Consider the following 14,661-nt stretch of genomic DNA (forward strand, 5'->3'; position numbering starts at 1 on the left):
AAAAGTTAATTTAAAAAAAAGTACATACTTCTTTTATTTTGTGGGGGGGTGTATGATGGTCCACAATAGAAATAATGTTGAAATAGTATAGTAAGATATTCAAGACTAGGATTGAAAACTAATGACTTCTATTTCCTCTGAATAGACTACAACTTAGAAAAGAAACCTAAATAATACGAAACAATGTGTACCACATTTACAAACCTCTTGGAACATGTTCCCATGTAAACTTACCCCCCTACAAAATTAAATGTTTGGGCCTCAATCACACCCCTCAAACCACTGAAACAATCACCCCACAAAGTTTTCTATATTGTATGAAGAACTGAGTGGCCCTCTGCCTACTGCCCTGGAGTCCACGATGCCCAGACCAGGTTGCTGCAGTGTCCTGGGGAAAACAGCCATTACAACTCGGTCATAACCACGCGTGATTGTCACCACGAAGCCATTAGCATGCATTTCAGGCCATATAATCAACAAAACGAGATAGATTATCGCCGCCTTATTGCCACTTTCCTGTTGATAAAAGCAGGGATAATGTATCGCCTTTTGTTGATATTGCGGTTTGTTGATAATATGGCCCGAAATTGATTTTATTAATGTAATTGTTTACTTACCTACAATCATCCAGATTCCATTGTTTATCACCCCTCACACTGCCGCTCCCCCGCCCCACCTGCCTGCCCCATTGCGAGTCCCTCCACGGGCCGCGGCTGAAAGACGCGATTGCGATCTAGTCATTTACCACAGAGTTGTGGGGAATCCTTGGTGAGGCGCGCACTCACTAACGAGTGCGCACTTCACCGAAGACATTCCGGGGTTCAGACCTGTTTTCAATTGCTCCTTAGACTTTCGTGAAGAGAAAGTGGAAATATTTCAGTGAGAGTTAAAGAACGTTGTTTGACAAGTTAGTGAGTAAGTAAACTTATCTGACATTATAGACAATATTGAATGTACTCTGTCGATGTATTTTCTCTAACTTAAAACAAGAAACGATAACATTTGTTAAGTGGATCTGTTTGTCAGACAGAAGGTCTTAAGGGAAAAGAACACACTTTTGAATTAAGAAGGAACATTAATGAAAAACACAAGATATTGATGGATTGAGAGAATAGATAACAAGCAACTGCATAAAGAAAAGGTAGTTGAAGAACACGAGGAAACTAATAATATAAAAATTAGATAATAAACTGAGAGGCCTAGGTTAATGAATGTTCCCTAATTATAGGTTAAAAGCAGTGAGAAAAATAAAGAACCGTAAGCTACAAGGTTGCAGATAAATACTGGAGAAGAGGCTAGTTCGAAATTGGAAGGGGTAGGTAATTAGTAGGGTTAGACTAAGTTATAGATGAGGAATAGAGATAGAGCAAACACATGAAGTATTCAAAAAGTAGTGTGATAATGATGTCTAAATACACACAGATACACAGTGTTATTCTGGACAATGAATACTATCTTTTCCATTATAGTAAAACACATTTACTATTTTGGAAAGGGTAAGGTGAATAGACATATTCTAAATTTTTTAGTAGTGTATTTTACCATAACAGCCTGAGTCTTTTCCTATAGTCATAAGGAGTGACTGAGTTTTAAAAATTTAAGAAAAGCTAAGAACAGAATATGCTTATAAGTAATTATAGTTGTATAATTTTGCAAAGGACTAAAACTCTAATAATGTAATGTTATTAGATAATAGTATTTATAAAGTATTTTTTGTAGGCCAAAATAGGTAAAAACTGTAGTTTTGTATTATATATTACGGAAAGTGATAACATTAACTGTGTATATTTTTATACAAGGAGCAAAAACATAAAGAAAACATTATGGAAAGAAAACAGCCTCATACTCAGGAGATTTTGGATATTACTTTGAGTATAATTGAAGAACTAATCGTATCTGTCACAGGCAATGAGAATGAAGAAGGGGAAATAAGCGCAGCAGACATGAATTGTGATTTTGAAGATGAAAGCTTTGATGGTGATCTTCTGGAAGTTTTAAATTATGTTGAAATTTTAGTACAAATTAAATGAGAAACTGCTGACGTGGAAATTGATCTGAATGACATATCTGATGAAGTTGCATTGGAATGTCTGTTAAATTATCAGATGTTACCAGAATAAATTTATTGTTGAAAAATAATAAAAGTTTGAGCACTATCTACTAATGTATTTATTGTACTAAATGTGAAGCAGTTATAGATTCAGTTATATATTCTTTAAATGTTTGTATTGATTTAAAATATGCAAAGTGGGTTTGAGGGTATCGATTGCTTAAAATCCGTATGGAGTATACATGCAGCCTTGTATGCAGCTGCAATCGTGTGTTTTATGCCTTCAATTGCCCAGTCGGTATCCTTAGACTTCCAGCAAACACTGTGACACTCCTGCTAGTATTAGCCAGTAGGAAAGAAGGAAAGAAAACTCGCACAACAGGGTTCGTTTTCAAAGGTGTGTATATATATATATATATATATACATATATATATATATATATATATATATATAAATATAAATATATATATATATATATATATATATATATATATATATATATATATATATATATAACACATGGCGGAAGAAGTGGCTACTGTGCATGTCAAAGAAATGATAAGCAATCTCAAATAGGTTATGCCTTATTTTAATATCCTGCTAAATAGATATCAGGGGATGATCAACTGTTAATCAATTCATAGATAGGTTTTTCAAGGTCTTTTTTTTAAAAACTCAGGGGAGTGAACAAGAAACAACAAACAGGGCTGTAATTGCATTAAATTATAAAATGAAATACAATTGTTGGATTACTTACCAAAAAAAAAGCTGACATAAACTACTGCAAGGCTAATGGATACTTCAGTTGTTTCATCATTGGTGACACGAGACAGCCATAACATTATTAGTTTTGCTAATATCATTCCAAACAAAGGACTTGCAATGAATTTCAATATTATTCTTAAAGAAATCTCCATACCCGCTGTGGAAGATAAAAACCATTAAAAATGTTTTATTCACGATTGCAAGACATGTAAAATAAAAGTTAGCCAGTGAGCTAATTGTATAATTTTTAATTTGTGGGGTATTTGTCACCGCAATAAAGAATTATCTCCAAGCACATTTAAGTTCTAGGCCCACGCTGTCTGCAAGGTTTTAAATATAAGTTAAAAAGGGAAAGCCATGATAACAACAGAGTTAATCAATCAAATCCAAGTTTAGTTTATTGCGACATTCAAATATTGGCATAACACATGCACATTTGGTGCTTGCACTTCATAATATTACCAAAAAGTGCTCTGTAGATCAACAAAGGATATATTCAATTACATATTGTACGTGTTAAGATTTCTAGTCCTTGTAATTGTAAAGATGTAGGCCACAGGCTTGCATGATAGCATAAGAACGACAGAGACACAAGAGTGCTGCTCATGTCATGTACTACAGCTCCCTTTTATTAGCATGGTCACCTGACTAGTGACGAGTAAGATGGGTGGGTGTGGGTGATTGTAGTTACAGCACTCTGGGAGGGGACTGCCCAGTTAATTACTGGTAATTTTAATTACTCAAATTACATGTATTCATTATCACATTCCTTATGTATGAGTTTATCACTTAACCATTAAATGATTACCAAACTTGAATTTACATTTTCAATCCAATATGGCCCCCATCAAATGGAATGCATATATATCTCATTTCCAGCCCAAGACTTCCTGTAATAATTGACCCCATACAGAAATCAGCCTCACATCCGGGAGAGTTGGATGGGAACTCAGGACTGTGATTAGAAAGACATACAGCCTGATTCATCAAGGTGAGTATTTGCTATTCCTTAATAGCGATTATTAAGGAATCGCTATTAAGGAATAGCAAAATGCTATTCACCAAGAAATCGCTAAATAAATTGCGATTTCTAATTATTCCTTAATTGCGATTAGCAAATTGCTAATCGCAATTAAGGAATATCTCCCCATTCATTCCTATGGGCCCAAAGGCCCATAGGAATGAATGGGAAGACATTTCAATGTGCGAATCGCAATTAGCGATTCGCATATCGAAATTGCGATTTCAAGGGTGCAGGGGTGTCCAAAAGACACCCTGTAGCACCCCTGAAATGTATGCTACATTGGTGTTGCGCACACACATGTCCCAAGGACATGTGTGTGTGTAACATGAAACTTAGAAAAATGCATTTAAATGCATTTTTCTAAGTTTCCGCTATTTACCACGAGGTTTGACCTCGCGGTAAATAGCGGGAAATTTTTGCGAATTCGCAATTTAAAAATGTTTCAAGAATAGCATTTAAGGAATCTCTAATAGAGATTCCTTAAATGCTATTCCTTGCAAATATGCGAATTATTAAATAGCGATTTTTGCATTTGGGATGATGAATCCCAAATGCAAAAATACCGCTCGCAAAGGGCCAGATTCTTAGAATCTGGCCCTTTGCGACCGGATTTAACAATGATGAATCAGGCTGATAGAGTCTGTGTAATAAAAATTACCAGTAAATAACCCGGCAATACTTCCTGGTCCGTCTTTCTCTCACACTCCTTACATATGAGTACCCCCTGAAGCAAAATAACCTATTTCGAAAAAAACAAAGACACAATCTAGACAGTCCATAAGTGTATTTAATACACTGACCCGTATAAATCATACTGAAGGGAGACCAACAGAACTCAAAAGAATAGAACCAAGACTACAGGATACAATTCCCCCAGTTGGAAACGAGATCGGGTCATAAAACTGTGAGGGAGAGCCCAAGTGGTAGCAAAGCAAATGTCACAAATCGATGCATCCTTAAATGTTGCCCAAGCAGCAGATACACCCCTATTACACCGTCCAGGTATGGAAGCTGGAACAGACTAGCCAGATACAAAACAGGAATAAGAAATGCCTAACTTAATCCAACAAGATATGGTGGCAAGGGAAGGTTTAACCCCTTCTCAGCTAGGCCTTTTCCACCCCCTGTGCTAAGCCTTTCTTTTTGCTAATTGGGGGAGTTTGCGCTTAGGCCCCTGGAACTTTTTGACCACATAAGGTATTCAATCCAAATGCGTCCTTTTCTTCCAACATCCTAGGGATTCTAAAGGTACCCAGGGTTTGTGCATTCCCCTGGAGATGACCCAGAAATTAGACAAAATACAGATACATTTCGTTTTTGGGGAAAAAAAGTGCTACAAAAGAAAGAGTCCGGGTGGTTTTTCCCTACAAATGGTATGAAAAAAGGGGTTGTGGGGCTAAAATTACCATTTTCACAACTGTTAGGGAATGACAGACTTTTGTCAGAAAACCAGCATTTTTTACACAGTTTTAGCATTTTTCTGGGACATAGCCTATTTTTGCTATTTTTTGTGCTTTTAACCTCTTTCCAGTTAAAGGTAATGGTAGACATGGGTGTGAAATCAATAATGGATCCTGGAAAGCTATACATTTTTTTAAAGTAGACAAAAGTCTGAATTCAGAAAGGGGTCATTTGTGTTGATCCGTCAAGATTTCTTTATAGAAAGTAACAGTTAAATATAGGAAAAATTGAAAGTTAGTTGCAAAAAACAACCTTTTGTGTCAATGTTTTAAGCTGTAACTTCTTCTAATTATAACAGCTCTTTGAAAGCAACATATCGTCACATCCGATGGACCTTACTGGTTGTGGGGATATATAGGACTTGTAAGTTCACCAAGAACCCGACGAACCCAGAGCCAAAAACTGAGCAGCAACTCTCTATAGTTTTTTATTATGTACCGGGTATATAGCAATCATTTTGGGAAAATGTATGCATGGAAAAAACAGTATGAAAGACACCTATGTATTTCTGAAATGGGAATAAAATATAGAGTTTAGAAACAGTATATATTTGCACATTTCCGAAATTGAGAATACTCATACTAGCTTGAGAATAATCGAAAAATGTTCAAATTACTTATTTTTTACACATTTTCTTTCATTTGGAAGGCATAAATGCATTGAAAGTCATTAGGTAATATCAGTTGCTTTACAAATCTGAATTACCAAAAGTCTCCACTAAAAAATGGTACCTCACTTTTGTGGGTAGGCATAGTGCCCACAACAGGAAACGGCTCAAAACGCAACGTGAACACACCACATTTTCACAATGAGAAATTACCCTTTTTTGCAAAGTGCCTAGCTGTAGTCTTTGAACCCTAGCTCTGCCGGGACCTAGAAAAACCTAGCAAACCTATACATTTTTTAAAACAAGAATCCAAAATAGGGTGACTTGACTGGTTCTCACCAGGTTCTGTTACCCAGAAACCATTGCAAATCTAAAAAACTGTTTAAAAAAACACATTTTCCTCAGATTTTTGTGGCGGAAAGTTCTGGAATCTGTGTGGATCCACAAATTTCCACCCACCCCACATTCCCCAAAGTCTTCCAAGAAAAATGGTAGTTCACTTGTGTGGGTAGGCCTAGTGCCCGCGACAGGAAAAGCGCAAAACGCAACGTAGACACAACTCAATTTCACAGTGAAAAATGACCCTTTTTTGGCAAACTGCCCAGCTGTGGTTTTTTTGCCCTAGCCAGTGCCTAATTGTGCCAGTGCCTTCGGGTGCTTAGCACCTGCACTTAATTATCAGGGCCCGGTCTACATGCAATGCAGCACTTCATTGATTTGGGTTGCGCTGCCCTGCATAGAGTGTTACTGTTGTTTTTTTCATTTAACTTGTAGTAACGTAACAGTAACACTGACTGACTACACAAACTGCCAGGAACTTAAGGGTCCAACTGTCTGACTTGGAAAGCAGCCCTAATTGTCATCATCGTCATGAGTCATCATGACTCGGGAAAACAGGAATTAATGACAGTGTTTCTGAGCAGCCAGAGCTCCTTGAGTTGAACATGAAAGTGAAACAAACAGAATGGGCTCCGGATCATCGCGCACTGCTGGGGGTGCGTGCATGTGTGTGGGGGTGGGGGGTTAGTAAGAAGTAGTGCCAGCCTGGCAGGAATATTCCACCGTGTGTCACAGCAGTTATTATTATTATTTATTGGTGTTGTAATTGCGTTGGTAATTTCCAATGATAAAAACTGGCATATCTCTGCAGCCTCTACGTACACACTCACAGTCATATATTATGAGCTAATAAATGAATCAGTTCCATTCGAGCGAGGCTGAGTCAGTGAATGAGTCAGTGTGTCACAGACTACAGTCCCCATGCACGGTCAGTCGGCCACGGTCACAGAGAAGTACTCCACGCAGCTGTGTCCAGTGCATACTGTGCAGTGTTGAGAGACAGTCTGACTAGTCTCTCCCAGTCCCAGTGAACTGTGTTGCGGGCATCCAGTGGCCCGGCGGCAGATGTGAGCCTGGTCTCATGGCCTGCACTGGCTGGGGGCAGGGGGCAGCTGAGCCAAGAGGAGAAAATGGAGATTTATGACTGAATGAATCTCAATCTTCTTCTCAAATCTCAAACCGACAATCCCAATCATCATGGATGACTACTTCGGCAGCCAGTGTCTGACTGTCTCTCGAGAGTCATATATGTCATATTGTCAACAGTTGATGGCGGGCGGGCGTGAAGGCCGTGGCCCTGCCTTACTACTAGGCCACAGTGCCAGTGTTCCCAATAGGGGGTGGAATAGAGCTGGATTTTAGTTGTGGATTTTTGCGGGGGAAGAGCTGTGTACGGGTGTGGAGCTGTGTGTGGCAAAAGGCAACATGCGCAGATTTCAGATCGCGCATTTGCCATGCCTCAACATACCAGCACCCACACAGCAGCCTGCACCGCACCCCACTGAGTCATCGTGGTACTGGTAACGTATCCCGGTCACAGCCTTTCATCTCGGTCACTCACTGAGTGTGTGCCAACCAACGTGACCCGACAACGATGTCACGTTGGTGGACTGCCCGTGGCACCAGAGCAACAGTAACTCAACTGGTTACCACAGTAGTACTGAGTACCGGCCCCACCCAGCATCCAAGATCCCAGGTGAGGCAGGCAACTGCAAGATGGCAATACACCTCACTGGGACTAGGCCCCACTGTGGCACTGGCCATCCCCAATTGGTTAATAAAACAGCCGGCTAAAGCACAGCCAACAGGCAGCCTAAGGAAGTGGAAGTGCTTTGCACTGCCTGACTGCAGTCAGTGAGTGTGTGTGTCCAGGGCCAGCCTGAAGAACTTTGGTGTCTCTTTTTTTTTAACAGTTAACTGTAGCGGGCCGCAGCGTAGTAGTAGCATCAATGCCGCCATGCGCGCCCACCCTGCCCCACTCCACCGCACCGCACCACCCCATATTGATGATCAAAAATGATCAATCAATCATGATGCCATTGCAAAGAGCAATGAGAAAGGAGATTCATGCTGATTGAATCTCATTAGTCATTCTGGTTCCGATGGTCATGGTTCTCACTTCTCAACTAACTTTTTCTCAATTTAGCGGCTGCGGGCTGCAGCCTTTAGTTAGTGTGTTTGTTGCCGGCCCCGTGGGCGGGTGGGCCGGGAGGGGCAGTCTGATCTGGCTGGGTTTTGGTTCTTCTTTAAAGTATTGGGGCTGTGCACAGTGGGCAGCTTGACTGTGCGCAGTTTCATTTTTTCACATTGCGCATTTGCAACACGCCCCAGCATACCCTCACGGGCCGGCCGACCGCACCCCACCACACCGAGTCATACAACACCCCGCCCCGTGCGCAACAACTTCCCCACCAGCGCCAGTCGGCTAGCCAAGCCAAGCCATAGTACTAGTAGTAGTAGTACTGACTGCACCAGGTGAGGCAGGTAGGCAGGCACTGCAGTCGGCAGGCCTAAAGCTGCCGCCTTAAGCAGCAGCCTAACTGGCAGTGAAATGAATGAGAGTGAGTGATGACTGCACTGTAGTCAGTATGTGTGTCCCGGGCCAGCACAAATGCAAACCACTACGTTTAAGTTAATTACGGGCAGTAGTGTTAAGCAGTATAACCTAAGAAGTGTGAGCTTAGTTAAGTAACTTAACTAGTAGCGCCGTAGCCGCCATGTGCCCACCCACTCACCATGCCCTGAATGATCATCATGATTCAGAATGCCAATAATATGCTGTCCTGCCCCGGGCCCCGGCCCATCCCAAGCCAAACCAACGTTGTTCTTTTGGAAGAGCGTGACGGTCGTCAGCAGGCCCAGTCACCCCGGCCTGCTGGTGGTAGTACTGTCTGTCTGTCAGTGTAGTGTAGCATGCTGCATGAATGATGAAATCATCAGTGCACTGCCTCTGCCTGGCCAGCAGCGCTTGGTGCTAGGTGGTAGTACTGCCTGTCTGTATGTCAGTGTAGTGGAGCATGCTGCATGAATGATGAGATCATCAGTGAACTGCCTCGGCCTGGCCAGCAGCGCCTAGTGCTAGGCTAGCCGCCTCTGGCCATACAAAGGCACACAGGGTTTTTTTAAGTGTGCTGCTAGCCTCAGTGTGGAAGTGGAACCCCAGCTTGCAATGTGGGGTATATGTGCCTACTGAGACTGCTGATACTTACTAATGATAGCTCGGGGTCTCAATCCAGGCTGCAAAGATAGATCATCATCTGAGGGTCACTGAGGGTCATAGGTTCAGGTTCAGCCTAGGACAGGTCAATGAGAGGACTGCAAGACTCCCATGTTATTTACAGTAATCCAGACTGCAGTAACCTATAGCACTGCACTACAGCAGTAGTGGAGGCTATATAGACGCTATAGACAGCGCTTGGTGATGGCATGCATCATGGCACCCATGTGGATTGCTGCTGATTCTACGTAAGGGCAGGCTCAGGAAGATACCACTGTATGAATTGGCATGCCATCATGATTCACAACCCTGCACTGCCATTGATTGGAGCAGCAACTGCAAAAGATTCTTCACTCAGCGCTGTGCTTCATGGTAGTGTTGATGATGAGAATCTGTGCCACTAAGATGCAACCACATGTCTCTTTGGGAATTTTTAGATCATGCCCTGCGAAACGTAGGTGCATCTCCCTCCACATTATCAACGTGCTCCAGCCTCCCCTGCTGAAGGAGGCACACAATCTCTTTTCATAATATTGAGATGCTCTCTGCTAAAGAAAGCCCATATGTCTGTTCACGTTATCAAAATGCACTGTGTTAATCTGTATGTATACTGGTCAATACTCACTGTAGATAAAGATAGGTCCGTCTGGGTCAGAATTTCCATAGGAAGAGCATTTTTGCTTCTTTAGTAATTCTGTTTGTGCTTGACGAATCTGCATGATGTTAATGCATTATCTGTATGTATATTTGTCAATACTGTGTGTAGATATAGGTAGTTCTGGGTTAGAATTTCCAAAGGAAGAGCATTGTTGTTTCTTTAGCAATTATGCCTCTACTTTCCTAACGTTATTATTACTACTAGCCGCAGAAGCATGGTAGCAAGAGGCCGAGGTGAGGTGAAGAATAACTTAGAAGATGATAGGGAAGAGAGGAAAGGGTAAGAAGCAGAGAGAGACAATGGTAACGAGGGGTGAGCCGTGAGGTCACATACCTAGAGAGAGATGACGGAGCAGGAGATAGGTGAGGAGAGAAGGACAGATATATAGAAAGACTGAGACAGTGTTGAGGGAGGGAATAAGTAGAGAGAAAGTAAAGACAAACAGAGTTAGAGGTAGAGAGGGATGTATGGGGTTAGAGAATAAAATAGAAGCGAGTAAGAGAAAGAGAATACTGGGGACTCTGCATTATGCTCCCAAACAGGGCGTTACACATCTGTGATTGTTCAAAAACTTTGGGAGATGTTTGTCATTTTTAGGACAACAAGGTTATGGTGAAAATGTACTCTATGTTGCAGTAGGGTGCCTTTCATTGATATTTTCATGCTTTCTAGGCTGGGTACCTTTGTGTGAGATTTCCATGATTTCTGGCCTGGGTGCTTATGCCAGGACAAGGTCATCGTTTACGATTTCCTGCGCTTTGAAAGTTAATAGAGCTAAATATGTAATGGAAAATGTGTTGTGCACCATTAGTTTTTTTTTTAACAAAATGTTCTTGAGGGGAGAATTCCGCTTGAATTCAAACACCTCTAGCAGTCGGTAAGCTTTCTGCGCTCGATTGCTGCCTATGCACCGTATGCTATGGTGGCTGGTCTAACAAAACTTGCCAGGGCTGCTGTGTGTTTCCCAGTCCGGGCAAGAGTGTTGATTAATTAATATTTATTTGTGAATCACAGTGTGTAACTAACTCTGCGCACTGCCATCTCACCCTGCTTTTGTTGTTATACTGGAAGACAAAGCTTATAGTGAGGCAATCTTGAAAGACTTTGTGTGTCTTTCGAGTGAGCGCTGCGGGGCAGATTGGGGTATGAATTGGAAAATACCTGAATTTGGGTGGGTAAAGTAGGATCCATTTGGATTGTACTTGTAGTCAATCATGGATGGTAATAGATGTGCAGATGCATAGTCTTTGGTGCACACTCAAAATAAATATTAATTGTGCATGTTAGATAGATGAATTGACATCACACTTCACAAATTTCTAGCATGTTTTCTTTCACTTTGCTTCCCTAGAATGTCACACACTGGACAGAAGAAGATTTAAAGCTACTTCACTAACTTTAAGCCCAAGGATGATCAGGAACCTACTAACAAACTTGCTAAAAAATACAATGTACTTCCAGTAGATGAAGAGAACAAGGAAGATGATGAAGTGCGAGAGAAGGTACTAGATGAGCGTGACACCACTACTAGCAGCAGCATTATCATCACCCCTACAGAAGAAAAGACACAAGATAGTCCTCTTAGAGATGAGCAGCATCATGCTGTGGAGATTGCTGCAGAAATAGAGGAAACACCAAGCACTAGCAAACAGCTTGGCATATTATCACTGAAACCACATTCAAACAGAGTTTTTAGAAAAGGCATACTTCCTAAAGGTTGGAAACATGACCAAAAATATACTTCCTACACAAGCATCCGTTGTGAATAGTTAAAGGCCCTAACTTTGGCTGTTCTTTCTGTTGCCAAGTCCGTGATCTTGCTGCTGAGAAATCCAGGGGAATGAAATTGTGCAAAGAATGGACTGAGTCTACTGTGAAGGCATATGGCACCAATATAATGAATGAATGAATGAAAATTGCACTTATATAGCGCTATCTACCCGGAGGCCTCGTAGCGCTTGTGACTGAAAGCTTAGTTAACGCAGGCTCGGGCAGATCAGCAGAGTTTAGCATACAAGTGGGTTTTCAGAGCTTTCCTGAAGGCGAGATGATTAGTGGTTTCTCGCAGGGGTAAAGGAAGAGTATTCCAAAGCTTAGCCGCAGTGTGTGAAAAAGAGCGGCCTCCCCAGCGGGCTTTCTTGATTCTGGTCAATGTGGCCAATTGGAGGGTCCCGGATCGGAGGGCGCGGGGTGGAACATAGGGAGTGACCAGGGGCTGTAAGATTGCAGGGCCTTGGCGATAGAAGGCTTTGTGTAGAATACACATGGCCTTGAATTGAACTCTGGCCGCTATGGGGAGCCAGTGAAGTTCCCTTAGGGCATTCCTTGCTGACTGCCAGCGAGGGAGATTGTAGAGCAGCCGGGCCGCACTGTTTTGGGCGACTTGGAGCTTCTGGGTGACAAAGGATGGGGCTCCCATATAGAGGGCATTCCCATAGTCCAGGCGAGATAGTACGAGGGCCTGGACCAGGATCCTCCTTGCTTATAGAACAACAACAGAAGTCATCGAGGAAACACATTGGAGAACATGCACAAAGCAAGGCTCATGTTGCAACGTTAAAAATCTTATAAAATGCTACAAAAGACCCTTTATTGCAAGTAACTGCAAAAACGCAATCTCTACAAATGTCAGAAACAGCCAGAATATTCTATGTAGCTTATAAAGGAGCAAAGCAGAACAGGCCAGCACATGTTTTTTAAACAAAGATAAATTGCCACCAGTTAAATGGATTGGATATGGTTCGAATGTTGTACTCCAGTGTTGCTTGCTCAAACATACAAAGCCACATATACTCAGAAATGACGCGGAAGATATTTGCCAAAATTATTGAACTTTTCCCAAAAGTAAGTCTTTTACTAGATGAAGCCACTGCATTAAATAGAAAAAGTTCTTTAATTGTGTACATGCAAATGCAGCTATCTGGCATGGACTCCCCAGCTAATATATGTGTTGACCTCATTGAGCTGAGTGATTTGTCAGCTGACGGCATAATAAACAGTTTACTGTCTGCACTAAAAAAAGATCCAGTTAATATAAGTGAGGACTTTCTCTCCAAATGTCTGGTTCCAGTTGCCTGTGATTTAGCTTCAGTGATGTTTGGCCGCCACTTTGGTGATGTAAAGAGGTTGCAAGAAAAAAATATGTCCCAATATTGAAGCCTGACACTGCTCAGCACATCACCTGGAACTTGCAGTTCATGATGTCATGAAAGATATTGGTGCTATAAATCATTTCAAAAACTTACTCGATAAGCTGTATTCTCTATTTTCCACATCTGTTAAAAAATGTTTGGAGCTAAAGGAATGTGCAGAAGCTCTTGACATTCAGCTTTGCAGAATAGGTAGAGTGTTAGATACTTGTTGGGTTGCACCATGCTTCAGAACAGTGGAGACTATTTGGAATGCTTATCCTGTTTTCTACAAGCACTTTACTTGTGCAGCTGATGATGGTTCATGTGACAGTTCAACACAAAATATGTACACAGGCCTAGGAAGGCGATTATCACCTATCCAGTTTGTTGCTAATGTTGGCCTCATACTTGATGCTCTTCAGGAGTTCTCAGAGTTATCACTCGAGTTACAGAAACTTGATTCTACAATCATTGATGCTCATCGGGGTATTTGTTGGCAAATAGCAGTGTTTGAGGCAATTGTAGATAGGCAAGGGAACCATTCCTCACAATGTAAAATGGCCATAGAAGAAAATATATTCCAAGGTGTGATGCTGCAAAAAGGAAAGACCACTGACAAAATCATTAACAAGGTCAGTTTTTTCATAGCCTAGCAGAAAATGTAAGACATTGTTTGTTGTCTACAGGAGGTACTAATTCCGCTGAAAAAAAGGCTGAGTATGATACACTGATTAGCGAAGTGAAAGTTTTATACAAACTGTACTGGCCTGATGACCTACCTGTTCTTTATGGAGAAAGTGATAGTGAGTCTCTGTGTAAAAGATTCAACAATGCCAGCCGGTAAACTATACGTGCTTAAAGAGAGTATAAGGAATCTGGAGGAATAGAAAATTAAAAGGCAGTTCAAGAAGCTTTTGATGGCCTTACACACTATTGCTATCAGTATTGCAGAATGTGAGCGGGGCTTTTCTCAAATGAGCATCATTGCTGACTGAAACAATATCTTATTTAATGTTTTTAAATCTTTTTGGTCCACCATTTAAGAGATTTAAGTTAACCCCATCCCCTATGTTCAGTCATGGCTTGCAAAAGGACGAAGAGCAGCTGATGACACTAGGAGCAAAACAAGGAAAGAGGAAGACTTGGAATGCACAAGCAATTTAGACTGTTTCTGGGTGTTTCTAGAAAAATAGATGCTAGCCCAGTCCAACTGACAAAACACGTGTCATTGCAATGTTTTGAAAAAGTTAGGCTTTACTGTTTTTGGATATTTCATTATTGTTTTAGTTTATATAGGTTATTTATTTGCATTTATAACACTTTGTTGACATTGTCAATTTATTTATTATTTTGTTATATTTATGTCTCTTCCTTATTTGGATGTTATATTTATTGTTCTCATTTATTT

At 41.2% G+C, this 14,661-nt stretch overlaps 1 protein-coding gene across 1 annotated transcript in view; it reads right to left on the bottom strand.

Annotated features, from left to right (window-relative positions):
* LOC147733265 (sperm-specific sodium:proton exchanger-like) overlaps positions 1-14,661 on the bottom strand; it is a 4,638,748-nt gene that overhangs the window by 4,388,081 nt on the left and 236,006 nt on the right. The window contains exon 3 of the mRNA XM_086958943.1: positions 2,809-2,973. Within this exon, the coding sequence (XP_086815069.1) occupies positions 2,809-2,973 (165 nt within the window). The remainder of the gene's footprint in view (positions 1-2,808; positions 2,974-14,661) is intronic.

This window comes from Lissotriton vulgaris, chromosome 2_1, assembly GCF_964263255.1.
Source record: "Lissotriton vulgaris chromosome 2_1, aLisVul1.2, whole genome shotgun sequence".
In the NCBI taxonomy this organism is placed as follows: Eukaryota; Metazoa; Chordata; class Amphibia; order Caudata; family Salamandridae; genus Lissotriton; species Lissotriton vulgaris.